Source organism: Ovis canadensis, chromosome 2 (genome assembly GCF_042477335.2).
Source record: "Ovis canadensis isolate MfBH-ARS-UI-01 breed Bighorn chromosome 2, ARS-UI_OviCan_v2, whole genome shotgun sequence".
NCBI classification, from domain to species: domain Eukaryota; kingdom Metazoa; phylum Chordata; class Mammalia; order Artiodactyla; family Bovidae; genus Ovis; species Ovis canadensis.
Window position 1 is genome coordinate 38,271,289 of NC_091246.1, and position 27,865 is coordinate 38,299,153.

The following is a 27,865-nucleotide window of genomic DNA, read 5'->3' on the forward strand; positions in this document are numbered from 1 at the left end:
GTCCTTGACAACACGTGTTATTTGCTGTTGTTGTTGTTTTGAAAAGAGTAATCCTAATGCATGTAAAGTGACATCTCATTGTGATTTTATTGTCATTTCCCTAATGATTAGTGATGTGGAGCACCTTTTCATGTGCTTATTGACCATTTGTTTATTTTCTTTGGAGAAATGTGTATTCAAGTCCTTTGCCCATTTTTGATTAGTTTGTTTTTGTGTTGATAAATTGTAGGTGTTCTTTGTATCTTCTGCATATTAACCTCTGATTAGACATATGATTAGAATATACATTTCTTGATCCAGCAGCCTGTCTTAAGGTTCTTTTAATTCCCCCAAAGCACTTGGCACCTTGTAGATAGTCAACAAAAGCTTTGTGAAAGACTAGCCACAACATGTGGGAGGGCAGAGGCCACTCGAAACTGCAAAAGGAATATGAAGAACATTTTCCAGGCAAGTCCAAGACCCTGGAGGGAAGCTGGGGAATCAAGGAGCCTTCTGCTCCCAAAGGATTACCTTGTAGATGGAGAGGAAGGAGCAGAGACTAGACTAAAGGAACTCTTGGCCTTTATTAAAAAGAAGGCAAGGAAAGTCCCCCTTTCCAAACATCCCTGGAACAGACATGCTGCAGGTTGGGCTATGGGAGATCAGGCGGACAAGTGGACCCCCTGGAAGAGGACAGTCCCAGGGCAGGGCACATGCCTTTGAGCATCTGAAAGACCCTGGAGGGTGAAAGGAAGCAAGGCACAGCACACATGACCTCTGTGTCTAAACGTATGCTGGTGGGACTCCTCCCTATGAGGGTGGGCAAGGCGACCCCTGGAGCTCCAGACATCCAGCCAGCGGGTGGAACCTGTGAATGGCCGAATCCTTACCTCATAGACAAACAGAACGTTTGGGGGCTTCTCTGTCTCTTGGGAAAAGGATGTGGTGACTGTAGGCTTGCGCTAAGGGGATGCTGCTGGAGAGGTAAAGGGATTTGGTGCTCTTCCTTACACGGGGTGCTGCGAGGATGAAGAGGTAGGGGATGCCCAGAACCAGGTTCCTTGCTGTGGGTCGGAGCAGCTGTGGGTGTCCTGGCAGAGGGCCCCAGGGGAGATGTCTGTTCCCCATCAGGACAGCGGGACATTGAGCCTTGCCCTGTGAGAGGTGGGCCTGGAGGTGAGATGAAGTAGGCTAGACTTGTTTTCTGTTTGTGCTTCAGTAGAACACCTTCTCCAGATAGGCGTTCAGGAACATCCCTGTGGGGTCGAGCTTTTCTCGAATGGCACAGAACCTCTGGAAGGCCGGGTACATTTTCTCAAAGTCCTTCCGGGTGCAGTTGTGAGCCTGAGGAAGCAACAGGAGACAACAGGCCTTGTTTCCCGGAGCTGGCATTTCAGCGGGGCTGCAAACCTGTGTCTGTGTGCCTGCATGTGTGATCCCCTATCCCTAGGCATGCACAGAACACATGCGTGCAGGTATATGCATGCACACACTCACAACCCCCATGCGTGTGCCCACACCCACGTGTGCATGTATGCACATGTATACATACATATAGGCTCATGCACAAACCCACGTGTTATGTGTGTGCACATATGCACACACACACACATGCATGCACATACACATGTAATGTAAAGAACCCAAACAGGAGGGAGGAAGTTCTTGGAAAGTAGAGAAGGAAGCGGTTAAAATGCAGTATTAGAGTTCCCGTTCCATTTGCCATCGGGCAGTGGAGGGGGCTCTGGCACAAGTTCTACTGCTAATTAGTAAGTCCCATCATCTCTGAGAGACCCCTAGTTTCCTGTCTGCTGAATGGACTCATTGCCTTAGCCTGCTTATAGGGTTTCTATGAGAATTAAATGAAAGGTGAGCACTAAAAACTCGAAGGGAACTACAGTCACTGGGCTTCTGAAACATGAATGCAGAGAAGCTGGTCTAGTTAAGGTAGTGGAGGCCCTCCTTCCTATGACTTGCTCAGCTCACGGTTTCCCCTGGAGGCTGGAGCCCTGGGCAGGCAGGACAATAGGGAAGAGAGGCGCCCTCTGCTGGAAGCCCTGGCTCACAGTAGCTGCCCGGCTCCCACCCGTGGTGAGGCTCCGACAGACGTGTCTTACCTTGGCCCAGTGGGGCCTGCCTCCCACCTTCTTCATGATGTTCTCATAGGCCAGCCAGTAGTCCAGCCGTGGTACGTCCTTGCCATAGGGCCTGAGGAGGGGGCAGAAGGAGGTGAGGCTATGCTCTTGTCTCTGTGGTCTCACCCATGGTTATCAGGCATCTTGCCCAGCGCTTGTCTACAGAGCACGGATGGCAGTGACTCAGCACCCTGCAGCTTTTGCTCAGAAGGATTTGGAAAAAGTTTACCTCTTACACATATTTTAACTGTCAACTGAAAGTTGCCGTGTTTTTGTTGTTGTTCAGTCATTCAGTCATGTCCGACTCTTTGCAACCCCATGTGTATGAGTGTGAATAATTTTAAATTAATATATTTTTTCCTCTGTGTGTGTATATATACATATACATATATATATATACACACACACACACACTTATTTGGGCTTCCCTGGTGGCTTAGTGGTAAAGAATCCACCTGCCAATGCAGGAGATGGAGGAGACATGGGATGGGAAGATTCCCTGGAGGAGGAAATGGCAGCCCACTCCAGTATTCTTGCCTGGAAAATCCCATGAACAGAGGAGCCTTGTGGGCTACAGTCCACAGGGTTGCAAAAGAGTTGGACATGACTGAGTGACTAAGCACAGCACATACACTTAAAGATTTGAATTTTAAATCTAAATAGTTTAAAATGTAAATTAAAAAAACTTAATGCAAAGATTATTTAAAAGATATATATAAAAATCTTTATAATAAATAAATAGATATATAAATATCTCTATCAGAATCACCTCATTTGATGCATGGAAATCACGGCCAATGTAACCTAGTTGGTCAGTCCTTGCTGCAACGTCAGACTTACTGACAGAGAAGAGTCAGAACTCGCAAAAACTCAAATGTTATGATGCAGCCCCCAGGCGAATTTTCTTGCTTCTGAATTTGCATTCACAGGCAGGGACAAAACAGACAGATATCTTGAGGACTGAGCCAGGCCCTCAGTTTGTTCCTGCGTGAAATGAGCTGCCTCCCATTCGATGTGGGTTTCTGAAATTCTCTTTTCTGGCTTCAGGACCCCCCCTCCAGGACAGTGCCCTCTTAAACTGTCCCTAGGGATCCCCTGAGTTTGGGGGTATTTTACAGACTGGAGAGATAAAGCATAGTAAGATTCAGGCTAGGTGAGAGGTGGTCTGTTTGTCTTTTACAAAGTCAGGGAAGGACTATTATCAGTGGTGGAAGGGAAGGAAGAAAGATGTGTCTTAAGCAGGGAGTTTTAGAAAAGAAGAGTTTCTTAAACTGTGTGTGTCCATAAGCCTCATACGGGAGGTCATTGCACACCAACTCAGGAAATAATAGCACAGTATGAGCATATGGTGTCTGCCTATGGCCCGGTGGAGCTGGTGAGATGGCACCATGTCCAGGCATAACTCTCCTGGCCTCACAGTCCTTCTCAACCCGATGCTCCGGGCTCTCAGAATCATTGCCTAGGGCAGCACATGAGACAGCATAAACTTGTCAGTCCTGAATATCAGTTTTGCAAAGGGTAGCTTTGCATATTAACATTAATATTAACATTTGCCTGTATGCTCACTCAGTTGTGTCTGACTCTTTGTGATCCCATAGGCTACAGCCCGCCAGGCTCCTCTGTCCATGGGATTTTCCAGGCAAGAATAATGGAATGGATTACCATACCCTCCTCCAGGGGAATCTTCTGGACCCAGGAAATTGAACCTATGATTCCTGCATTGGCAGGTGGATTCTTTACCACCAGAGGAGCCCATTATGTGTTACATATTAATTAATAGTACATATTAATAATATCTCCAATAATAACATTAACAATTATAATTACTAGGATCCTCTATGATCCACCTCCCAGAATTCTGGACATAAAAGCAAAAATAAACAAATGGGATCTAATTAAAATTAAAAGCTTCTGCACAACAAAGGAAAATATAAGCAAGGTGAAAAGACAGCCTTCTGAATGGGAGAAAATAATAGCAAATGAAGCAACTGACAAACAACTAATCTCAAAAATATACAAGCAACTTATGCAGCTCAATTCCAGAAAAATAAATGACCCAATCAAAAAATGGGCCAAAGAACTAAATAGACATTTCTCCAAAGAAGACATACGGATGGTTAACAAACACATGAAAAGATGCTCAACATCACTCATTATTAGAGAAATGCAAATCAAAACCACAATGAGGTACCACTTCACACCAGTCAGAATGGCTGCAACCCAAAAATCTGCAAGCAATAAATGCTGGAGAGGGTGTGGAGAAAAGGGAACCCTCCCACACTGTTGGTGGGAATGCAAACTAGTACAGCCACTATGGAGAACAGTGTGGAGATTCCTTAAAAAATTGCAAATAGAACTGCCTTATGACCCAGCAATCCCACTGCTGGGCATACACACCAAGGAAACCAGAATTGAAAGAGACACATGTACCCCAATGTTCATTGCAGCACTGTTTATAATAGCCAGGACATGGAAACAACCTAGATGTCCATCAGCAGATGAATGGATAAGAAAGCTGTGGTACATATACACAATGGAGTATTACTCAGCCGTTAAAAAGAATACATTTGAATCAGTTCTGATGAGATGGATGAAACTGGAGCCGATTACACAGAGTGAAGTAAGCCAGAAAGAAAAACACCAATACAGTATACTAACACATACATATGGAATTTAGAAAGATGGCAATGACGACCCTGTATGCAAGACAGCAAAAAAGACACAGATGTGTATAACGGACTTTTGGACTCAGAGGGAGAGGGAGAGGGTGGGATGATTTGGGAGAATAGCATTGTAACATGTATACTATCATGTAAGAATCGAATCGCCAGTCTATGTCCGATGCAGGATACAGCATGCTTGGGGCTGGTGCACGGTGATGACCCAGAGAGATGTTATGGGGAGGGAGGTGGGAGGGGGGTTCATGTTTGGGAATGCATGTACACCCATGGTGGATTCATGTCAATGCATGGCAAAACCAATACAGTATTGTAAAGTAAAATAAAGTAAAAATAAAAATTAAAAAAAAAGAAAAAAAGAAAAAATAAAAAAACAGTTATAATTACTATATGTAAGTAAAACAATTCTAATTAACAATAATATTATATATTAATTAACATTAATGACCACATTAACACAGTACAGCTAGAAAGGGTAGTTGCTGGAACGGGAAGGAGAGAAAGACTATTTTCTGCTGCTAGGACCAGGGAAGTCTCCCTGGAGAAGGTGGCATTTGAACTGGCCTTGAAAGCTGAGGAAGGAGGGAGGGGCTCTTCGAAGCGGAGGGACCTGCTTCCGAGGCCCCACCCCCTTCACTGCCGGCTTCCGCAGCCCCGCCCCATCCACTACCGGCTTCCCCAGCCCCGCCCCGCCCCGAGCAAACCATTCACCTGTACATGATGATGTTCATGTAGCAGCTGTCGCGCTGGAAGCAGGGGCTCAGCAGGATGTCGTCCGCGCGAGTGAAGCGTACCTCTACGGGGTAGTGGGCCACCACCTTGGGGTTCGCCTCTAGCGTGGCCTTCAGCTCCAGCAGGGCCACTTTGGTCTTCTCTCTGCACTCGGCCCGGGGTGGGAGAGGGGATGGAACCCAGACCTGAGGAAGGGGCCTCTGGAGATGTTCCATGAGGCTCAGCACGGCCCCCAGGAAGCCCCTTCCTCATGGCTTCTGCTCTTAAAGTCCTTCTCACAGAAGCAGAGAGCTACCTCCTGCTCCCACTCCAGTCCCCAGGACCCCCACCCAATTGGAAGCTCTGCTCAGGTCTCTTTTCTGGCCGCAGCTGTCCCAGGCCGTGGCCTCTTCTTCAGATAGGAGCAAGCCACTCTGATGCCAAGATTCCTACTTTTTCTAATAGTCCAGCCCTGAGAGTTTGGTGCCCCAGCCTCTGAACACTGTGACAGAGGGATCTCCTGAGCCCTGAGCATTGATCCCCCTTTTCCTGGAGAAAGATAAAGAGGGGCGATTCAGAGAGGAAGCTGCAGTGAGTTGGGTACAGACCTAGCCTCCATCTCAAGGGGGTCCCTCCCCATGAAGAGTCCTCCAGCCTGCCAGGTGGGCTCTGCTAATGGAGGGACTGAACACAGGGTACAGTCTTTCAGAAGAGCAAGATGCTGGCCATGAAGCCCTATGTTTCAAGTCTAAACCAGCCAGGGGCCAATGGGGAGAGTGGAGTGGATCCCCTGGCTGGTTTCCCTAGAGGCACAATGGTGCAAGGACACTGGACGGGAATTTGGAACTTCCCGTTTCCCTCAGAAATAACAGGTAGGATGGGTAGCCTGGTTGGCAGTGCATGGGCTGTGAGCATGACCCAAAGGGAGCTATATGTTGCTGACCCACCCACAGGGTGGCCCGCTCAGCCCTTACCTGGGGATGGCCCAGTCCTGGACATGCTGCTTGAAGCGGCATTCGTAGTTGAAGATCTTGTGGCTGAGGTTGCAGTTTTCCTTCTTCCCGTTGAACAGGAGCCAGAAGAAAAAGCGATTGATCCAGCCCACAAGGCCTGGCAGGAAGGTGCTGGGGGGCAGGGCAGAGGGGTCCTGATCATCAAATTATCGAGCGGTGGGTAAGTACCGGCTGTGTTGCGGTCAGTGGACCGAGTCCTTTACAAACCGGGGCTTCATTCCCTACATCCCGTGCCACATGTGCTAATCTGCAGCCTGGAAATCCCTCCAGGAAACGTGAAGATCCCCCTGTATCACTCTTTCTGTGGCTGCCCAGGGCTCCAGTTATGGATTTTAGCCTACATTTTATTCTTCTCTCCTTCTTTAATGACTAGGTTGTTTTTAGTGTTAGAGTGTTTCATTTTAATCGTGATTTAAAAGAAAAAACCACATAATGTAAAATTTACCCTCTTAACCATTGTTTAAGTGTGCAGTTCAGTAGTGTTAAGTATATTCACATCACTGAGCAGTGGATCTCCAGAATCTTGCAAAACTGAAACTCTGTCTCCACTAAAAATTAACTCCCCATTTCTCCCTCCCTCCAGCCTCCGGCAACCTCCATTCTTCTTCGGCAACCCTCCATACTTCTCCTCTCTGTGAATTTGACTACTCTGGCTGCCTCATATAAGTGGAAGCACTCAATATTTGTCCTCTTATGTGTCTGGCTTATTTCAGTTATCATCATGTCTTCAAGATTCGTTCACATTGTAGCCTGTGTCAGAATTTCCTTTCTTTTTGAAGGCTGTCTAGTTTTCCATTGAATAGCTATATGTCCCATTTTGTTTAGTCATCAGTTGGATAGTAATGTTCACTTTTTGGTTGTGAACACAAATGTGCAGATATCTCTTTGAAATTGTGCTTTCAGTTCTTTCTGACATATAGTCAGAGGTGGAATTGCTGGGTCATAAGGGAAATTCTATTTTTAACTTTTTGAGCAACCTCATACTGTTTTCCATAGTGGCTGCACCAGTTTACCTTCTCACCAACAGTGCATGTGTCCTAAGTCGCATCCGACTCTCTATGACCCTGTGGACTGTAGGCCGTCAGGCTCCTCTGTCCGTGGGATTTCTCAGGCAAGAATACTGGAGGGGGTTGCCATTTCCTCCTCTAGGGGATCTTCCTGACCCAGGGATCGAACCTTCATCTACTGCACTGGCAGGCGGGTTCTTTACCACTGAGCCACCAGGGCAGCCAAATCACCAAGACCCAATCCTTTATTTCGTGTTCACTGCTGCATCCTTGGGGACATGGTTCAGCGAGCAGCAGAGCTGCAAGGGTGAGGCCAAGTGGACGTAGTTTCCAGAAGCCACTAAGTGAGAGCCACATGGGTGGGGCTCAGAGGCCATGGAGCTCCCTCAGAGCATCCGTCCCAGCCTGGGATGTGGCCACCGTGATTTAGAGCTCAATTTATTTGGATGCTTCCTGGCTTGGACTCCACAGACACAGGCGCATAAAGCTGCCAGGCTGCTGTGATGGAAGGGGAGAGGTCTGGCTGGGCATTTTCCACTCTCACCCCTAATCCATCATCTGATGGAGCAATGGCCTCCAGGCTGGACTCACTGTCTTTAATAAGACCCCAAAGTCTCCAAGATAAAAGAATAGATGGATACACTTGACAATAAGTTTAAATGTCTATACACCATAAGGGCTTCCCAGGTGGTAAAGAATCTGCCTGTCAGTGCAGGAGACACAAGAGAAGTGGGTTTGATCCCTGGGTCAAGAAGATCTCCTGGAGCAGGAAATGGCAATCCACTCCTGTATTCTTGCCTAGGAAATCCCATGGACAGAGGAGCCTGCTGGCCTACAGCCCAGGGGGGTCTCAAAGAGTCTGACACAACTTAGTGGCTGAACAACAACAACAACAGCAACATACTTTAAATATGTGTTGCCTATATTATTTATGTGTATGAAACATTTCAAAAGTTTTTATCAGATGCCATTCCATGTCTTGGCTGAATATAGTGTCACTGCTCAAGGACCCATAAGGCCTTCCTCATCACTCATAGTTATGTGTCTGGTACTTGAGCCTGAGCACAGACTTCAGGCTGGGAAGGAGGTAAGAAACTGGACAATATGAAGGTTCACATCAGCCATGAGCCAGAGTGTGCAGCCTGGGCATGGGTATTTTTTAAAAGCTCCACAGTGTTGGAATTCACTGCTCTGGACCATGCAGACAGACCAAGTTTGCATGTCTGAAGGTGGGATGTTGTTCTTCTGATGGACCACACCCCCAGCAGTAGATGGCAGGTGCTGGGAAAAGATACAGTGGCCTTCCTACCTGATCCAGAGTAGGAACTCCAGTAAGTAGAATCCAATAGCGTAGTCCCAAAACCAGTTGGCTGAAGAGGAGGGCGGCTGGGAAGCAGAGTCTGTGGTCAGTTCCGAGCTGGAGCTGAGTGTCCCAGGAAAGGCTGTGTGTGTGTGCTGGGGAGGGGGGGCCCACTGGCCAGGACGATTGAAAGCCTCATTCTTGGTGGCACTGCCGATCCCCATATCCTGTCCCCTTCTGTTTCTTGCTTATGTGATCATTTTGCTTAAGACCAAGAAATGCCTATGTCTCTTCTCTGCAGAGCTGATGAGCCTGGTGTTCGGCAGTCACCCTTTATGAACCCTATGCCAGCCCTGTACACATAGTAGGTGTTCTGGCCTTTGTCTGACTTGTCTGGTCAACATCTTCCTGCTGCTGCTGCTGCTAAGTCGCTTCAGTCGTGTCTGACTCTGTGCGACCCCATAGATGGCAACCCACTAGGCTCCCCCATCCCTGGGATTCTCCAGGCAAGAATACTGGAGTGGGTTGCCATTTCCTCCTCCAATGCAGGAAAGTGAAAACTGAAAGTGAAGTCGCTCAGTTGTGTCCAACTTTTAGCGACCGCATGGACTGCAGCCTACCAGGCTCCTCCGTCCATGGGATTTTTCCAGATAAGAGTACTGAAGTGGGTTGCCATTGCCTTCTCCAACATCTTCCTAAGTGAGGGCTTTATTTTATTCTGCTGAGAAGCAGCCTGTTTGCCAATGACATGGTGGTGAGGAGACAGAACCATGGGTTTCTTCCCCTGGGGGTGGGAAGGATGGGGTGCTGGAGGGAAGGTGGGATGTGCTAGCTGGCTTCTGAGGTCTATCCTGACTGCTTAGGACTCAGTGGCCAGTCCTGCCAACACCTCCATCTCTGCTCCCCACATCTGGATTGTCCCTTGGCCTCCTACCCCTGTATCCCTCCTCACAGACTCGTGGACCCTTACTGGGACCACCTTCCCTCGTCCTTCCGCCCTCTGCATTTAGTGCTTCTCTCCTCATGCTCAGGGATGCTCACCCTTTGCTTTTCCTCTCATCTCTCACCGGTCATCAGGATGGTAATAGGTGTTAGGTGCCCTGGGAGCTGGGCAGTGGGGGAAAATGGGGAAGATGCCCATGGCTACCTTGTTGGTGTGGTCCTGGTAGATTACACTGACGTTCTCACTGTGTGGGAACCAGAGAAAGCGGAAGTATTCAGATTTCTTCAGGTGACTGTCCAGGTTGTCAAGAACCTGAGAAAGGAGCAGATTGTGTTGGTCACATTTGATGGTGGGGATGCTGGAAGTTGGGGCCCCCCATCAAAAGAAAATATCCAAAATTGTCCTAACATTGCCAAAGAGCAAGGGATGTGTCTTATAAGATGCTGGATGTTAAGTGGTAAGGAATCTACCATCAATGCAGGAGATGCAAGAGACACAGTTTTGATCCCTGGGTTGGGAGGATCCCCTAGAGAAAGGAATGGCAACCCACTCCAGTATTCTTGCCTGGAGAATCCCATGGAGGGAGGAGCCTGATGGGCTCCCGTCCATGGAATCTCAGAGAGTTGGACATGACTGAGCACACACGTGCCACAGACATTAAAATGATCCACTTATAGGCTGACTTCATTGAGTTATGCAGAGGATAAAAATGAGTTCTCGTTTGAACAATGACTAGCTGTATAAGTCTGGGCAAGTGCCTCAATTTCCTCATCTGCAAAATAGGATTAACAACAATATCTATGTCAGGATTGTTATGAAGAGTAAACACACTAATGCCTAGAAAGCCCTTAATATGGTATCTTGAGCACAGTAAGCTCCATACAGGTGTAGCTGCTGCTGCTCCTATTACTCTGACATTGTCATCATCAGCATCACTGTCATCCTCTCTTATTCCCACAATCCCTGACACCACAGTGGGCTTTAATAAAATGAACAGGAGTGTCTGACTCTGAATGGCTCATCCGTACACGTGGAGATGTCATAGAGCAAATCATGTCTCCCTGACACCCATCAGGCTGACACATGACAAATTCTGAGCCAAAGGAGATGACAGGCAGCTGGGAGGGAGAGGGAGAGTGCTGATTTTGGAGTAAGTTCTGGATTCAAGTCCTGGCCTGGTGACTTGCCAGCTGCACAACCTTGCTGGATCCATATCCCTGGAGCCTTGGTTTCCCAGCCTCCCCAACAACACATGGGCAGTTGTGCAAATGAAATGAGATAATCTATGCTGAAGCTCCTGCGTAGAGTGCCTGCCTGTGGCATGTACCCAGTGGAGAGTTTAGGTTCTGAATGTGAGCAATCCTGGCACACATTTGGGGATCCAGCCCTATTCCCACTAGGTTCCCAGCTGTGAGTTTCAGGAAGCAGCATCTCTTCATCTGTAGAACCAAGACAGAAATAGCTTTTTGTCCTTTTCTTCCTTCCTTCCTTCCTTCCTTCCTTCCTTCCTTCCTTCCTTCCTTCCTTCCTTCCTTCCTTCCTTCCTTCCTTCCTTCCTTCCTTCCTTCCTTCCTTCCTTCCTTTCTTCCTTCCTTCCTTCCTTCCTTCCTTCCTTCCTTCCTTCCTTCTTTCCTTCCAGGACTGTTGTGAGAACCAAGGGAGGTCATGGATGTGAAAGTAGTTTACAAGCTGTAAACACAGCAAGGAGATCAAACCAGTCAATCTGAAAGGGAATCAACCCTGAATACTCATTGGAAGGACTGATGCTGAAGCTGAAGTTCCAATACTTTGGCCACTTGATACAAAGAATCAACTCACTGGAAAAGACTCTGTTGCTGGGAATAATTGAAGGCAAAAGGAAAAGGGGGCAGCAGAGGATGAAATGGTTGGATGGCATCACTGACTCAGTGAACATGAAGTTGAGCAAACTCTGGGAGTTAGTGAAAGACAGGGAAGCCTGGTGCGCTGCAGTCCATGGGGTCACAAAGAATTGGACGTGACTTAGCGACGGAACAACAACAAAAACAACCTGTGATTTCCATATCTGACCAGAAAGGAAGGAAAAACCAAGTGAAACACCAAGGAATGAGCCCATCTAAAACTTCAATTTGGAGCACCTGGGAGAAGTGGAATTTTAGAATTCTGCATCCTGGTCCTCACTTCGGGGAAGACCCCTGACTTGTTAACTGATGCTTGATGGGGCCCAGGAAATACAGGAATGGGTGGACCATTGTCACCTTCCAGTTACCTGGCTGTCATCCCGAACCTCCCCTGCCACACATCAGCCCAGGCTGTGGGTCACCCTATTGCATCTCTGTTCATATCTCTCCAGCCTTCTCCTAAAATCTGCTCCTGCTAACGTGGCTTAGCCCAGGCCCTTCTTAGCTCTCACTGGCTCTTCTGCATTAGCCTCATAATTTGCCCCATTTTTCATCTTTCCAGACAACATCTACAGGGAAGCATTCCAAGACACAGCTCAAAAATCCCCAGCAGCACTCAGTTCCAATGGAATCGAGCCCCAATAGTTCAGCACTAAGAGGACTTCTTCCACAAACACTGTCCAGTACTGTTGCCACTGCCCACAAGTGACCACATGGAAAGGGTCAGGTGCTCAATTTAACCCCACCCCTACCCCCACCAATGCTGTCTCCTTCCATTCTAAGTGGTTTTTATTTATATTACATCCATCACAGAAGTATAGTATAGGTACTGAAGCATACATCTGTCCTGAAATTCATCAAGCCTCTCATTCACATTTGGTTTCTTCTCGAGGGCAGACATCAGCACATTTTTTTCTGTTAAGGGCCAGATAGTAAATATATTAGGCTTTGCTCTCTCTGTTTCCTCACCTCTGCTGTGATAGCATGAAAGCAGCTCATTGTGGTGTGTCAACAAAACTTTATTTACAAAAGCAGGTAGTGAACCAGATCTACCCTGTGGGCCAGTTTCCCAAACCCTCACCCTAGAGCTGCTGGCATAGGGACTTGGACACAGTAAATGCGGCAGGGTTCTTTGTTGTTTAGTCGCTCAGTAATATCCGACTCTTTGCAACCCCATGGATTGCAGCACATCAGGGTTCTCTGTCCTTCACCATCTCCTGGAGTTTGCTCAAACTCATGTCCATTGAGTCAGTGATGCCATCCAACCATCTCATCCTCTGTCATCCCTTTTTCTTCCTGCCTTCAATCTTTCCCAGCATCATAGTCTTTTCTAATGAGTCGGCTTCGCATCAGGTTGCCAAAATATTGGAGCTTCAGCTTCAGGATCAGTTCTTCCAATGCATATTCAGGGTTAATTTCCTTTAGGATTGGCTGGTTTGATCTCCTTGCAGTCCAAGGGACTCTGAAGAGTCTTCTCCAACACCACAGTTTGACAGTATCAATTCTTTGGCACTCAGCCTTCTTTATGGTTCAACCCTCAGATCTGTACATGACTACTGGAAAACACTATATGGATCTTTGTCCATAAACTGATGTCTCTGTTTTTTTTACTATGCTGTCTAGGTTTGTCGTAGATTTTCTTCTAAGGAGCAAGTGTCTTTTAATTTCATGGCTGCAGTCATTGTCCACAGTGATTTTGGAGTCCAAGAAAATAAAGAGCCCTATGATTCCATATTTGAAGAGGAGGCCCTCTTCTGCTGGGCTGTAGATCCATGGAAAGTTCCAGAAGAAACACCAGGTCCCTGTCACTATCACTTCCATCCTGACTGGGTGATGGACCCATGGCCCATCACCTCTGGGCAGAACCATTTCTCCTGGGAGAATAGGAACATGGTCTGGAGCTCTGCCTGAAGGATGGGACTGAGAGAGCGGAAAATCCCCCCTTCTCTCCTGTCCCAGCCTCCAGGGCCTTCCTAGGTTGCCCAGAATCTTAGCAGTAAAAGTAATGGTGGCGCCCCTTTCTGGGTGCCCAGGTTCCCACCCAGAATGGAGTAATGAGAACCACTTTCACATCACACTTTGTGCCTCTCTCCTGGCATCTGTCACTTCTTTTCCTCCCTGCTTTAGAGGGACAAGGCATATCTTTTCCCCCATGCTAAACTCCAAGCTCCTCCAGGCAGGCAGCATGCCCCCTCCAGCTCTGTGCCCCTGTGGTCCCTAACTGAGCACTGTGTGGTCACTAAAGGATGGAGCCCCCTGCCCTGGACCCATCCCACTGTGATTCTCTTCAGGGCCTACAAACAATCCTATCTGGGGGAGGAGGGTCCCCAGGATCAGGTTTCCTCAATCTAACTGGTGGTTCCTGGGAGTACTATCAAAGGGGGTGGGCCCCAGAGGAATGTCTTCCTTGGCATGCCATTGGCAGGAAGGGTTCTAGAGGGTTCCATCCCCTCCAAAATTAGCACCGCTGCTGAACTGACTCACGAGAACTGATTACCAGGCCTGTGAGCAGAAGCTGAGGGCTCCCTGTCCCATGGTTGGGGGTTACCCAGTGGTCAGTGGCCGGCCACCCAAGAGAGTGGGCGGGCATTTGGATGCTGCTGACAAGGTTGGTGTGTCCCAGGGACCAACCCTGCTTCCCGCAGCACTGGGGGAGGTGCTGATGCAGGCAGCCAGCTGTACTTCTCACATCTCATTATGGTTTGCGTGGCATAAAGGGTTGACAGCCATTTCCAAAATCCTCTAGTCTTCTCGCTGACTGTGATTTCATACCAGTTAGACTGCAGAAAGTTGGGAATGCTGAGACCTTGTCATAAGAAGCCAGGGAGGCCACCCTTTTCTTGGCCCCTCTGCTCAGAAGCACTGATTCCGACTCCCCCTTCCCCTCATATGGCTTTGAGCAGCCTTCAGAAGCTGTGTTGAGGTGCAGATAAGAGAATCAGACCTGGGAAGCAAGGAGCTGCATCTGAGATGGACCCCACACAGCACAGGGGTGGGCAGGAGAGGGTAAACCTCAGAGAGGGGTGGGTGTTTAAAATTCTTCCTTGTGGCTCAGACAGTAAATCTGCTTTCAATGCGGGAGACCCGGGTTCGATCCCTGGGTAGGGAAGATCCCCTGGAGAAGTGAATGGCAACCCACTCCAATATTCTTGCTTGGGAAATGCCATGAACAGAGGAGCCTGGTGAGCTACCGTCCATGGGGTTGCAAAGAGTCTGACATGACTAAGTGACTAAGCACACATTGGTTCTCAGGCACCTGCCTGCTCCTGGAAATGAGGTCTCATCCTTTTTCTTTTCAGAAGGAAAACATTCAGGGGGAGCAAGAGTGAGGAGAAGCTGCTCCAGTGACAGTTTTCTGATTGGTCCTCTTTCCTTCCTCTCTGGACTGCTCTCCTCCGAGGGGAGCAGCCTGGGACTCAGCTTCCCACCTGCATCTTACTCTTCCTCCCAAGCATTCCCAGCCCCTTGAAGGGGCCCTTTAAAGGCTGCTCTGAGCAGAGAGGGTAAAAGAAAATTGAATGCAGGGCCATGGACAGCACACGCCCCTGGGAGGAAATCATAGGGTTGTAAATGCCACCCACCCTCTGTGCAGTCCTTGTCTGTGGCCAGAGCCTGGGTAGGGAAGGCTGGTCCATGGGCGTGATGATAGACACTGATGATGGCCCTGGTGGAGACCCATGCAGCTCCGGGTGGAAGAGCAGCTGGAGCTGTGCAGAGGGGAGAGAGAGAATCCACAGAGGACCTGCTGACTCAGAAGAGGAGGAGGAGGAGCATCTAGCCTTGTGAGCCTTTGAGGGATGGGCTGGGGCCGCAGGGAAATGATGGGAGACTCCGCACCAGGATTCATGCCCCTCCCCAGGAATAAGACCCAAGAACATCCCCAGATGCCCCAGGCGAGAGAAGGACCCTCTGTCTCCAGGGTGGGGCACAGTTTTGTATCCAAGTGCTGCACTGGTTTATGTAATGTCAGGGCTGGAAAAGAAGTCAGGTTCATCTAATTTGACCCTACTTTTAAAATGGCAAAGAAGGGACTTCCCTGGTGGTCCAGTGGCTAAGACTCCATGCTCCCAATGCAGGGGACTTGGTTTCGATCCTTAGTCAGGGAATTAGATCCCACACGCTGCAACTGAGACCTGACGCAGACAAATAAATAATTTTAAAAATAAAAAGTCTCCAAAAATGTGAAGGGCTTGGTCCAGGTCACACAGAGGGAGCTGCACAATCAGGCTTGGGGCTGCCTGCCTCCCCAGAGCCCCTCTAAATACTCACTGAGCATTTATTGCTGTGTAATTGTGTGTGTGTGTGTGTGTGTGTGTGTTGGGGTTGGAGGACAGCCTGAGATAAGACTGCAAGAAGCAGGCCTTAGGTGTGGTCAGTCTTAGTACATCTCTGCCAGGTCAAAGAAGGAGCAGAAAGAGGGTGGAGTCTGTCTGTCCACTTGGTTCTAATGCCCTGGTAGGAGCCCAGGGGCCAATCCTACTGGCTAAAGAAGAAGCAATCTCTTTATCTCTGGGTCAAATTATTCAGCTTAAAAATGAACAAGTTCTGACCTAAGTGAGAGGCTGGAAGGTGGTCCCTTTCTGGTTGAAGGTGATCTCTGCCCATCTCCCTTCTCTGCCTGAGATGCTGACCCCTTAACCTGCCCACCGCTCCATTGACACCATGCTCACTGAGGTCAGCAGTGATCTCCTGATGACCAGACCCTGGTGTTGCTCCCCAGCTCCTCACAGCATTGGACTTGTCTGGCTGCTCTGTTCTGGACACTGAGCACTAAGGCTCCCTTCTGTCCTCACCCAAGCCCTCTCTCTGTGGGTGACCACATCTACTGCCGGAAGCCAGCACGGGAGATCCCACCCATGACAAGGTCATGTGGAGAGACCTGATGGGCAAGGCAGGTCAGGTCTCAAGGGGTCCTCTGTCTGAGCATCTACCCCGAAACCAAAATCTGTCTGTTTACTGTCTGCTATACTATACTCTTCTGACATTACCACCTTTCTCTGGAAAGAGTTAACTCAGAGCTCCAGTTAACAGTCTCCTGCATATAAAAAGAATGTCTCAGTTTAAACCCCTTCGATGGCTTTCTAACTTACCTGACCAGTCTGCCCGGACTTTTACAACTTGTGAATTGTTTACAGCCCCCCAACTGCAAGAGGCATGAAGCTTAAAACATCTTAAAGATATAGAGCCTTTTACAGTTAAGAATTAGTTTGGTGAAGAGTTTGTTGAGTTAATGTTTGCTGCCAGGCCTCCATATCCTTTATCTTTTAGGCACCTGGGAGGATATTAATCAGGATGCAAAAATAGGAATATAGTAGTTTTGATGATAGCAACACTAGACTTTTGAGTTAATGAATTTTCTCTTTGTTATAAATCACTGTGCTCCTCTTTCATTGTTATAAATTGTTGTGTCCTTGCTATGTAAGAATGTAAATTTATTTAGTGCTTTCTGAGAGTGGCACCAGACTTTGGGAAGAACAACACTATTACCCTTGTCAGAAAAGGGCTGTAAAATGTTAATTGGCCCTCTGGCCAGAAGATGATGTAAATCACCTAAGACTTGTGTATACAACTAGGTATGCAGAGAGAAAGTCTGGTCTCGAAAAGAGTCAGGGCTGCTGACACTGCATAATTTTATATTATCCATTGATCTCTATGTACAAAAAAAGTATAAAAAGCCCTTACGAACAATAAAGGATGGACCAGTTTCTCAGACCAGCTTATCGAACTGGTTTCTTGGAAATTTGGCTCTCCCCGTGTCAAATCTCTCTCTCTCTCTCTTTCTCCCTCTCCCTCCCTCTCCTTTTCAGGCTGAATTCCCATCGGGGCGTGGAGGCTCTCCGAGTCTACTTACTTGCCCTGGCTTCTAAGACCCACGCGAGAGGGAGCCCAAGGCAGGGCACCCTCCACTATTCAAGTGGGCGCCGGTGGCCTAATGTAGATGGTACAAGTTCCTTGTCTTGGAACTTAATTGGTTTTCCACATAAACCAAGTTATTCAGCCTCTTTTCTCCACTAAATTTTCCTACTATACTATTTTTTCCTAATCTCTCTTTATATTTCTAAATAAGTAAGTTTTTCCTCGCCTACTCCATCTCCCCTTCAAATTACCCTGGACCCGCCGGGGCTGGACCCTGACAATCAGCTCGCACAGTCTGAGGGGAGTGTCGACCTCTGCTTTGCGCTGAATTGCATTGACCTAAAATGCAACGTGTAGAAGCCCTCATCCTTGGCATGTGACTATATTTGAAGCTAGGGCCTGCTTGGAGTGAACAAGAAGCTTAGATCAGCCCCTTAACACTGGTCTGGGGATGTGGCTAGTTGGAGCAGGCTCTTGAGGTGGCTCAGAGTCTGGGGTGGCTCCACGTGGACTGGTTCTACCCTCTTGGAGCTCCCTGGCTTAGCCACACTGTATCACTGCCAAACAATTCCATGAAATGTCCTTGTAATCCTTTCTTGGGCCAAAGCATCAGGCAACTCATTTGCCAAGAGTGGCCCACACGTGCTCAGCACTGATGCTCTAGGAATCAGTGCCACATCCCCTGGACCAGCATCCCCACCCTTTTTGGCACCAGGGATTGGTCTCATGAAAGACAAGTTTTCCAAGGACCGGGACAGGGGTAATGGTTTCAGGATGATTCAAGTGCACTTTATTTCTGTCATTACTACATCAGCTCCACCTCAGATCATCAGGCATTAGATCTCAGGGAATGGGGACCCCTGCCCAACAGCATCCCTGGAATCACTTTGTCAGCCACCAGTGGAGAGTTCTGGGGCTAAAGTTCCACAAACACCATGTGCTTCAGCAGGTTCAGTTGTGTCTGACTCTTTGCAACCCCACCCACTGTAGCCTACCAGGCTCCTCTGTCCATGGGATTCTCCAGGCAAGAATACTGGAGTGGGTTGCTGTGCCCTCTTCCAGGGGATCTTCCCAACCCAAGGACTGAATCCGCATCTCCTGTGTCTCCTGCACTGCAGGCAGATACGTTACCGCTGAGCCACCAGGGCAGCCCCGCCAAACAACATGCCTCTGCATAAAGGACCTTCTGCATTTAAATCCTTTGCTGTGAGGTTTATAACGTGTTAGAAATTCCAGTGGTAAGGATTTCTTTAGAGCAGATGCTAGATAACAGTATTTTCCATTTTTCACTGACTAGGTACCCTGGGGAGCACACTGTAGTACTGAACTAGATACTTTACAAGTGTTATCTGAGTTAATGCTCAGGTTCACTACTTTAAGGTAAACATGATTTACTCTGTTTTTGCATGAGGAAACTGGGGCTCAGCAAGGTTCAATGGCTGACTCAAGGTCACAGCTTGGGGGGTGGTACTGCCAGCATTCAGTTTGACCCCAAATTCCACCATAACTATGTGGGGCCAGTAGTGTTCACATCACTACCAACTCCATCTGTGCAGAGGGTCTACTCATATTGAATAGTGAGGTGACTATGGAGGAGCTCAGATGCTGAGGGACTTGGAACCATAGATCTGAGTCCTGTAGCTTAGCAATTAGCAGGGATAGATCCATGCTTACCAGGCATTTCTGGTCTACTGCATGCTATCCATCCATCCATGCATCTATGCATCAATCCATCATCCATTCATCCATCCATCTGATCATCTGTCCATCTAGTCATCCATCCATGTATCCATCCATCCATCCATCCAATCATCCATTTTCCCAGCTAACCAACATGGGGTTTCATTCATTCAAAAAACATTGCTATCATTCAGAAGCCATCTTATCTGCCCCTCATCACCCAGCTCCTCTGAGCTCCACTGACCTGCTCACAAAGGGGTACTGCCACAGTATTCTGGGGTCAAGGAAGGGCTGGTGAGGTCAGTTCACTTCCCCATTCTGGGGACCTGCAGAGCTCAGAGGAGCATGACTTATTAATGTCCTCCATTTCTTTTCTGAGGCTGAGCAGTGGCAAATGAGAGACAGTACCTCTTTCAAGGTTGAGGGGAAGGTGGTCTCCTGCAAGTGGAACTGGGGCACACACTGCAGTGTGACTGTGAGGATGACTCCGAGGCAGCCCAGGTGCACGCGCGCAGCCTGGAACACCTCTGCGTTGCTGGACTCTGAGCACTCGAGGATGGTCCCATCGGCTGTCAGCAGGGTCAGTGCCACCACCTGGCGGTGGGAGAAGAGCCACGCTTCAGCATCCCCAGGCTTCTGGTAAACCCCTCCCTTCCCTGTTTGTCCTTGCAAGTGAGGCCAAGTGTCTCCGATTCCCAGATGTATCTGGCCCCGGGGACTTTCCCAGCTAGGTCTCCAATCACAGCCCGAGGGAGCCTCAGTCTTGGGGGAGGGTAGAAGGAGAAATGGAGTGAGGGGGGCTGTGTCTGGGTGGCATCAGCCCTCAGCAGGGAGGGGGCCCATCCATCACAGGCATTTCCATGGCACCCCAGTGGCTTGCCCTCCCCCAGCTGCCTTGCTCATTCTGTGGATTTCAAACTCAGGATTCAGCAAGCTTGTCCTCTGCCTGGAAGAGAGCTAAGATGAGATCGACTCCATAGAGCCACGAGGCCCCGGGTGGAAGTGGCTCATAAAGGCAAAGGGTGTGCGTGCATCTGGGGGTCTGGAGCTGGCCCCGCTGTCCCAACACGCAGCCCTGGGGACCAGAGTCCCTTGCAGGCTGTCTGCTCATTGCCCTCCTGAGCACCATCTCAGCCAAGTCTAGTCCATTTTCTCCTTTGGGGACCTCTCCCCTGCCTTAGGAACTAGATTCCCCTACTTGGCCCTACCAAACGCAGAATCTCTGGGCTCTGCAGAGTGGGCTCCCCAGTTGGAGACAGGTGATGAACATCACTCTCCTTGCCCTCGGCTCCTGTTTCCAGAGGAATCCTCTTTCATTGCCTGCTGAAGTCCCTCCCCACACTCTGCTATCTGCTCACTGGGACGGAAATTGCTTTTGACATGTGCAGTTGGCGGCGGGGTGCCCAGGGTGAGAGAACAGATAAAGCTGAACTAATTCTGATTAATAGTGACCTAAACCAGAGAAGAGAAACTGGCAGAAGTGGGGCACAGTGGCCTGCTCTGGGAGTGAGGGTGTTAAGATGATTTTTATTAAAAAACAAAAACAGACTTTGTTGGAGATTTGGGGCTGAGTTGAGTGCTGGCCAGTGAAACACAGCAGTGGGGTCCAGCGATAATAAAGGTGGGCACTGACTCACCAGCTGTGTGATCTTGGATGTATGACTTAACCTCTCTGTTTCCTCATATGTGAAGTGAGGGCTATAACCGTCTCAGAGAGATTAGGTGAAGCACCCAGTTAAGTGCTTGGGGTTCAGTAGATATTAAAGATGCCAGTGTCTTCCCCTTGCTCCCTGCCATCAGCATAAGTGTAGAATTAAACAGAGGAGCTCTCAAACCATCCTGGAATGCCTGCTTGTCAGGAGCATCGATGACAAGGGTGAAGGGGCCTTGACCCATCCTCCCCTCTCCCTGGTGGTCAGCATCGAAGCAAGTGAACTCACTTGTGTGGCCAGGATGCCGTGCTTGATCCCCGTGTTGTGGGTTCCAGACCCGATGACACCACCTGCGGTCACGTCTGACACAGCTCCCAGGCTGGGGAGAGGAGGAGGGACACAGTTAGGCTTCCTGGGACAATACCTCCCAGGGTTGTGGTGCGAGGCCCTTCGGAGCAGAACAGCTGATCCATCTCCTGCCTGGGAATCTCATCCCCAGTTTAGCTTGCAAGGAGTCAGACATGACTGAGCAACTAAACAACAATTTTTTTCTATTCTCATATAATAGCCCCTGGACACCCGGGGATGGGGAGATGGGTACCCTGTGGGGATGGGACAGGGATCCAGAGAAACAGGTGCATCCTAAAAGTGCTCCTCTCTGGCCCCTGCCAGATCCTTGAGTGTCTGGCTGAGGTCAGGGTTGGGAGTGATGGTCATCACTGGCACCCGCCCTGGGAATGGGTGAGGGTGAGGTGGCTCTTACTTGGACAAAGCCAGGCCGTGCTTGTCCAGCTGGTGGTTCAGGTCAGCTAGGAGGATGCCGGCCTCCATGGTCACCTGCTTCTTCTCTGTGTCCACCTGCAAAAGACCGGCACAGGCTAGGATGAGCTAGGCTGTCACCTAGCCCTCGTCCTGCAGCCACTCAAGGCTGTGAGTACAAGCATGTCTGTCCCAGCCCACAGTCATCCCAAGCTGCCTCCCACTGCAGGCAGCCAAAAGGAGGTGCAGGCAGAGCCCTAGAGTGCTGGGGCTCAGGGACTGTCCTGTGCAACCCTTCTAGTCACAGGGGAAAGAAATAAGGGGCAGGGAAGAGAAGAGGTTTACTCAAGGTCACCATAGGGCTGGGACTGGCACTCAGGTCTCCTCAGCCATGTGGGAGAGTTCTATGCCCTGAGACCCCCATGGCTGGTGGTGGTGGGGGAGGGAGGGGAGGAGTAGTCTCTCCATTTCATAGCATGGAGACTGAAGTTCAGGGACTCTAAGTCACTCGCCCAAGGTCACACAAACATCCGCAGTGGAACTGAGATAAGGATTCACATCTGTGGACTCCAAAACACAGCTTTCACTGACCCTGAGCACACAGCCTGGGCAAAATCAATTACCAGAGCCCGGTCCTCACTAATTAGCGATCAGAGTTAATTCCTCCCATGACTGATGTTTTGACCAGAGCATTTTCTACGGGGTGGAGATGGTTGGCCTGAGCAAATCAGGAAATAAATAGTACAGAGAAATCTAGAATCTCTTCTAGCAGAGCTGGAGGGGCGGGTACCAGGCAAAAATGACAGCTCAGAGAAGCTGGCCCTGTCAGGTGAGAACAAGAGCACATGCCTGTACTCTCACTCCCTGGCAGGCTCCTGGTTGTGGATGGGGCAGGAGAGGGGGTGTGAGAGGCCTAAATTAATGTATCCCAGTACAGGGCTGGTGTCAGACTCCTGAGTTTGCGGCCAGCTCTGCCGCTGGTCAGCTGTGTGACCTTAGGCAAGTCACTCCCCTTCTCTGATCTTCAGTTTCCCTACATGCAGAACAAGTTAGGCGCAAACCCTGGATTTGTCATGAATCCACCTTTGGGGCCCTGACTTGTGGACATCTTCTCTGTGGCCACAAGGGTGCACACAGACCAGATGTGAGGCTTGAAGGAGTCCAGGGCAGGCCCTGTCGGGGGTGAGGGTAATCACAGTGGACCAGGAATTGGGGGAGGTCACTTTGGGACTCAGAGGCCAGGAGGGGATGAGGCATGAGGGAAAAGGAGCCTCCACCTCCGCCCTGGAGTCTGGAATGGAGTGGCATGGGGTGCAGCAGAGGTAGGGAGCCCAGAGCTCCGAGTACCTTGAGGATGCGGTTCATCTTGCCCATGTGGATCATGAAGCCATCAGTGCAGGCGATGTCTGAGGGCGAGTGGCCACCGCCCACCACCTTCACCCGCTTGTTCTGCTGCCTGGCCAGGGCCAGCACCTGTGGAGGCAGCATCTGCATCAGCCTCAGCCCAGGCCTTTCTCTGAGAGGCAGCCGGGCCACCCAGGCGTTGCACCCCCAGTCCCCCAGGTGCTGCTGGCTGGACGCCGCCGTGCAGGCCACTCCGAGAAAGAACTAGAGAGAAGGGCCAGGAAGTGAGCGGGGTGCAGGCCAGCACGGCTCAGAACAACCTTTGCATGCAGGACATCAGCCCTCAGCTCAGTATGAAGCCTGTTTTCTCGGCATTCAAGGACCTCGGATCCATTCAAAGCCACTCCACCTCCTGGCCTTCCTCTTTTGCCCTCCCTGCTCTACAAACACCCTTATAGGTATGGATGGGGACAGGTGAGACCACAGATATGAAGCAGGTGGTGCTGATCACCGGTGGTAACCATGTCATTCCCACCACTGTCCTCTGAGTGCCCTCACACACACGTATGCACAGGCTCACAAACACGTGAATCTCTCCCCTCTTTGTGCTCTGCTAATCCTAGCGAAACACCTGCATCGTCTGGGTTAGTCCTATGCAACCTGTCTTATAGGTAAGCCTTTCAAAAGCAGAGGTTGGGTCTTGTCCATTTGTTCATTCATTCACTCATCCATTCAACAAATATTCATTAAGTGCTTCCTGTGTGCCTGATAAAGGGCTATGTGTGCTAAGGATGCAATGGAAAACAGGAAAAATGTGGCCTTACATCCTTATGAGGGAGAGAGAAAAAGGCATGAAAAAGTTCATGTCAGTGAAATAACTGCAGGTTTTGAATGCAGTGAAAGAAATAAGCAAGGAGCTGAGATGCAGAAGATGGGGACATCCTCAGATGAAGTGGTCTGGAAGTCTCTGAGGAGGTGATTTACCCTGAGTGCTAAAGGATGCAAAGGAGTTGGTCCCGTGACAAGTGAAGGGACAGGCATCCCAGGTAGTGGGAAAAGCAAGGGCTAAGATACAGAGGTAGGAAAAAGCTTGGTTTTTCCTGTGATCACAAGTAAAGAATCTGCCTGCCAAAGCAGGAGACGTGGGTTTGATCCCTGGGTCAGAAAGATCCCCTGGAGAAGGACATGGCAACCCACTCTAGTATTCTTGCCTGGAAAATCCCCTGGACAGAGAAGCCTAGTGGGCTACAGTCCATGGGGTCACAAAGAGTAGGACAGAGATCAGTGGGGAGGCCATTTCAGGCCATGGCAGGTGGGGAAGGGGTGGTGGCCTGGGCTTAGTGGCAACAGTGCTGGAGAGAAGGAGGTGGTTCTAGAAACTTCCAAGCCAGGACTTGCTGAAGTCAGGTAAGGGTAAAGAAAGGACAGTGACCTACTTCCTGGCTTCTAGTTTGAGCAACCAGGTAGTTGGTACAGAGTTAGGAAGACCACAATAGAATAGGTTGAAAGCAAGGAAACATCAAAAACATCTTTCGGGGCATCAAAGTTTGTTATGTCTCTGATGAAAGAAGTCATATGCCAATTTGCAGCTTGGAGAGGAGACCTGAGCCAGAAATAACAATCAGACAGTCACTGGTGGACATCCCAGGTGGTCACGTGACAGTAGAGTTCAGTTGGAGCCAACCTCATGGTGCTATTGCCTGGCTAGCAATTCTGGGATGGGGATGGGAGTCTTAGCTGGGAAGTTCTCTTCTCAGCCTCCTCTCTGGGGGCATTTCTGATCCACATTTCTGATCCAGATGGAATTGGAGGTCTGGTGGCTGGACCATCGGGTGCTGTTCTGAGACAAGATACTCACCTCTTTGACCTCCTCCACGGACATGGGCTGAAAGTACATCTCTGGGCAACAGCCGTAGGTCCTTGCCCAGTTTTGGAATTTGACCCCCTTGTACCCGTGGACCTATGTGATAGGACAAAAGCTGGGTCACCTCCAGTGAGTGGTCTCAGGCTACCTGTCCCCCATCCATCCACTGCCCTGACATTGTAGAGACGGAGGCTGAGGCCACAGCGCTGAGCCAGCCTCCAGGTTTGCCCTCGACACCCCTCTGTGCCCCTGGGAAGCCTAAACACATGTCAGTTCTGAAGCCAAGTGGCCATGTGGGGACTTCTTACTACCATTTTCTTCGATCAGCTCATGGCGGAGCGGGACGGTTAGGGGGTTGGGCAGATCATGCAGTGAACTCAGCACTCTCAGGAGAAGCAGGGAGATGAGATCAGTTTGCAGCTGGAGAAAGCAGTATTTGGGTTCCTGCTCCGGTGTGGTGAGCCCTCTGAAAGACCCAGTAGTACAAGGTGCACTGGGCTGAGTAGGACAGTGGGGGAGGGGCTGCATGAACTGGCCCGGTGGCCCAAGAAGGAAGGAAACTGGCCATCAGCTTTCCCACCAGTCTTCTCCTGCAGGAAGGGGCACGTCTGGGAGACTCCATGGTAGCCTTTCCTGGCCTGGAGGCCAAGCAGGGAGCCCTGGGAAATGGATTCCCATTTGAGGGACCTCTGCTGTGTGCCTGGGTTCCTCCACATGCCATACCTTTTTAGGGCTTATAGCAATACCACTGGATGGATGATATCAACGCTCATTTTCAGGAGCAGAAACTGAGGCCCAGGGAGGTGGCCTTCCCCAAGCTCACACAGCAACTGAGTAAAGACACAGGAGCCCAACCCCGGCCTTCCTCTTCTATCCCTTCCCCAGCACCCCAACGGCTCCTTGGAGCCTTGAGTCCAATTGGAAGGCTTCCCTGTGGCCACCCCTCAGCCCCACACCTGCCCAATTTTTCCCCCCTGCCCCAAGCCAGGTTCACGGGCTCAGTCTGGATGTAGCCGGTGGGGCTGACTGGCTGAACTGACCCGACCAGCAGTGCCATTTGGTCCTACCATGGCTCCAGTGGTGGGTCAGTGGCCTCGGCTGACTCCGGCTTCCTCTGGGAAGAGAGCACAGGGCAGCAGGGCCCTGGGGCAAAGCAGAGAGGCTGGAACCAGCAGAGAGGTGACAGTGAGCACAGAAGCTCAGGGAGGCACAGAGGGGCCCGCGGGAGGCGGATCAGCAGTGTGACGACGGGCTCCACCCAGGCAAACAGCCACCAGGCCCGCCCTCTGCCCCTCAGCCCCACTCAGGCAGCAGGGTGGAGAGGCAGGCTTCACAGGGTGGCCGTTTTTTTCCCCAAAGCTGTGGAGCTTCGATTCCAACAGGGTCTTTGGGGGCTTTCTGGAGCTGAAGGGCCCCTGGCCTTGAAACTGAGTCCGTAAAGCCACAGATGAGGGGAGGCTGTGACCTGGGGCCCATGTGTCGGTTCATTTGTCAGAGTTGGGGGAGGAATTCACCAGGCTGCCCACTGCCACTGGGAGACAGGACAGGATGTTGGTGGCTGTAGCGGGGGATGGTGTGAGGGGGAGGAGACGGACAAGTGACACAGCCCAGGCAGAGTCTTCTAGCTGAAGTCTTCCCTCTCCAGGCCTTAGGGCAGATAGACCCGGGTTTCTCTTTCGTGCTTTGCTGGTTAACCTCCACGAACCTCAGTTTTGTCTTCAGTAAAGCGGGGGCATGTGTATGTGTGCTGAGTTGCTTCAGTCGTGTCCAACTGTGTGTGACCCCGTGGACTGTGGCCCACCAGGCTCCTCCGTCTATGGGATTCTCCAGGCAAGAACAGGGGAGTGGGTTGCCATGCCCTCTCCCAGGGGATCTTCCTGACCCAGGGATCAATCCATATTTCTTAGGTCTCCTGCATTGGCAGGCGGGGTCTTTACTACTAGTGACACCTGGGAAGGCCTAAAGTGGGGGCGCTTTTGCCTGCTTCTCTGGGCAAACATCAAGGTTAGAGCAGACATCTGGAAGCACTGGGACACAATCAGAGCCTGAAATGGTATAAAGCTCTTGCATTTGCTCCTGGCTCTGAGCTTCCAGTGGCAGATTCCTTGGGACATTCCTGTCCACGTCACTGCCCCTTGGCTCCGTGCCTGGCACCACACTGGCCTCTGAGGCACGTTTGTTCAACAGAGCAGATTAATCATCACTGAGCACCTTGGCATCAGATCTGTCCAAGCCAAGAGCTGGGGTCTAGTGGGAAGTGAGAGCAACAACTCTGGGGTTTGGGAGGCGAGGCTGGGCTGGAGGAGCAAAGCTTGGGGTCAGATACATACAGGAAAAGTTCTGGGATGGGGGTGTCAGAGTCGCACCTGTGTTCTCAAAACCAGGGTCTCATAGAGCTGCCAGGTGCATGTGCGTATTCATGTTCATGTGTGTCTGTGAGTGTGAACATGATCACACTCCCCATCTGCAAATGTATGTGCTGGGGGAGGGGAGGGGTGGCAGCTACATGCGCCCCACAGGGAGATCCCAGCTAGTGGAGATGCTGCTGTTCACGATCTCTTAGAGGCAGCTCAACAGCAGAGAGGAAAGAATGGGATGGGTAAGGAATCTGCAGAGCTCAGGGCCACAGAACAGAGCTGACTGGGAACAAGAGATGGAGGCCCTGTTATGGGCTGAATCGTGTCCCCCCACCCCAGCCCCTTAAGTTTCTAAGTTGAAGGCTTAATCCCCAGGGCCTCAAAAGGTGACCATGTTTAGATAAGGTTTTTAGAAATAACGAGGTTAGAATGAGGTCATTAGAATGGGCCTTGATCCAAAATAACTCTGGATAAGAGGAGATTAGCACACACACACACACACACACACACACACAGAGGCTTCCTAGGTGTTGCTAGTGGTAAAGAACCTGCTTGCCAATGCAAGAGATGTAAGAATTTGTCTCCCACACTTCAGGCAAAATGTGTCCTTCCCCCCCCCCCCCCCCCCCCCCGCCCCACAAATGCCTCCTACAACTACAGCTGAAGCCAGGTTTCTCCTTTGGGCATATGCATTCCGAGGCAGTACA

General features: G+C 50.1%; 1 protein-coding gene across 2 annotated transcripts; it reads right to left on the reverse strand.

Moving 5' to 3' along the window:
- Positions 1-544: 544 nt before the first annotated feature.
- LOC138433374 (L-gulonolactone oxidase) lies at positions 545-26,294 on the reverse strand. 2 transcript variants are annotated; one of them, XM_069575917.1, is made up of 12 exons: positions 25,869-26,294; positions 24,796-24,897; positions 22,941-23,066; positions 21,598-21,692; positions 21,123-21,213; positions 19,591-19,776; positions 9,971-10,078; positions 8,833-8,909; positions 6,478-6,627; positions 5,504-5,668; positions 2,097-2,187; positions 545-1,323 (listed from the first exon to the last, which is right to left on the reverse strand). In XM_069575917.1, exons 1-12 carry the CDS (start codon positions 25,869-25,871, stop codon positions 1,195-1,197), a joined length of 1,323 nt encoding a protein of 440 aa, XP_069432018.1. In that variant the 5' UTR covers positions 25,872-26,294; the 3' UTR covers positions 545-1,194. The 2 variants fall into 2 exon arrangements, with proteins under 2 accessions (XP_069432018.1, XP_069432019.1); XM_069575918.1 differs by lacking the exon at positions 8,833-8,909 and having other exon boundaries at positions 25,869-26,215.
- Positions 26,295-27,865: the final 1,571 nt, after the last annotated feature.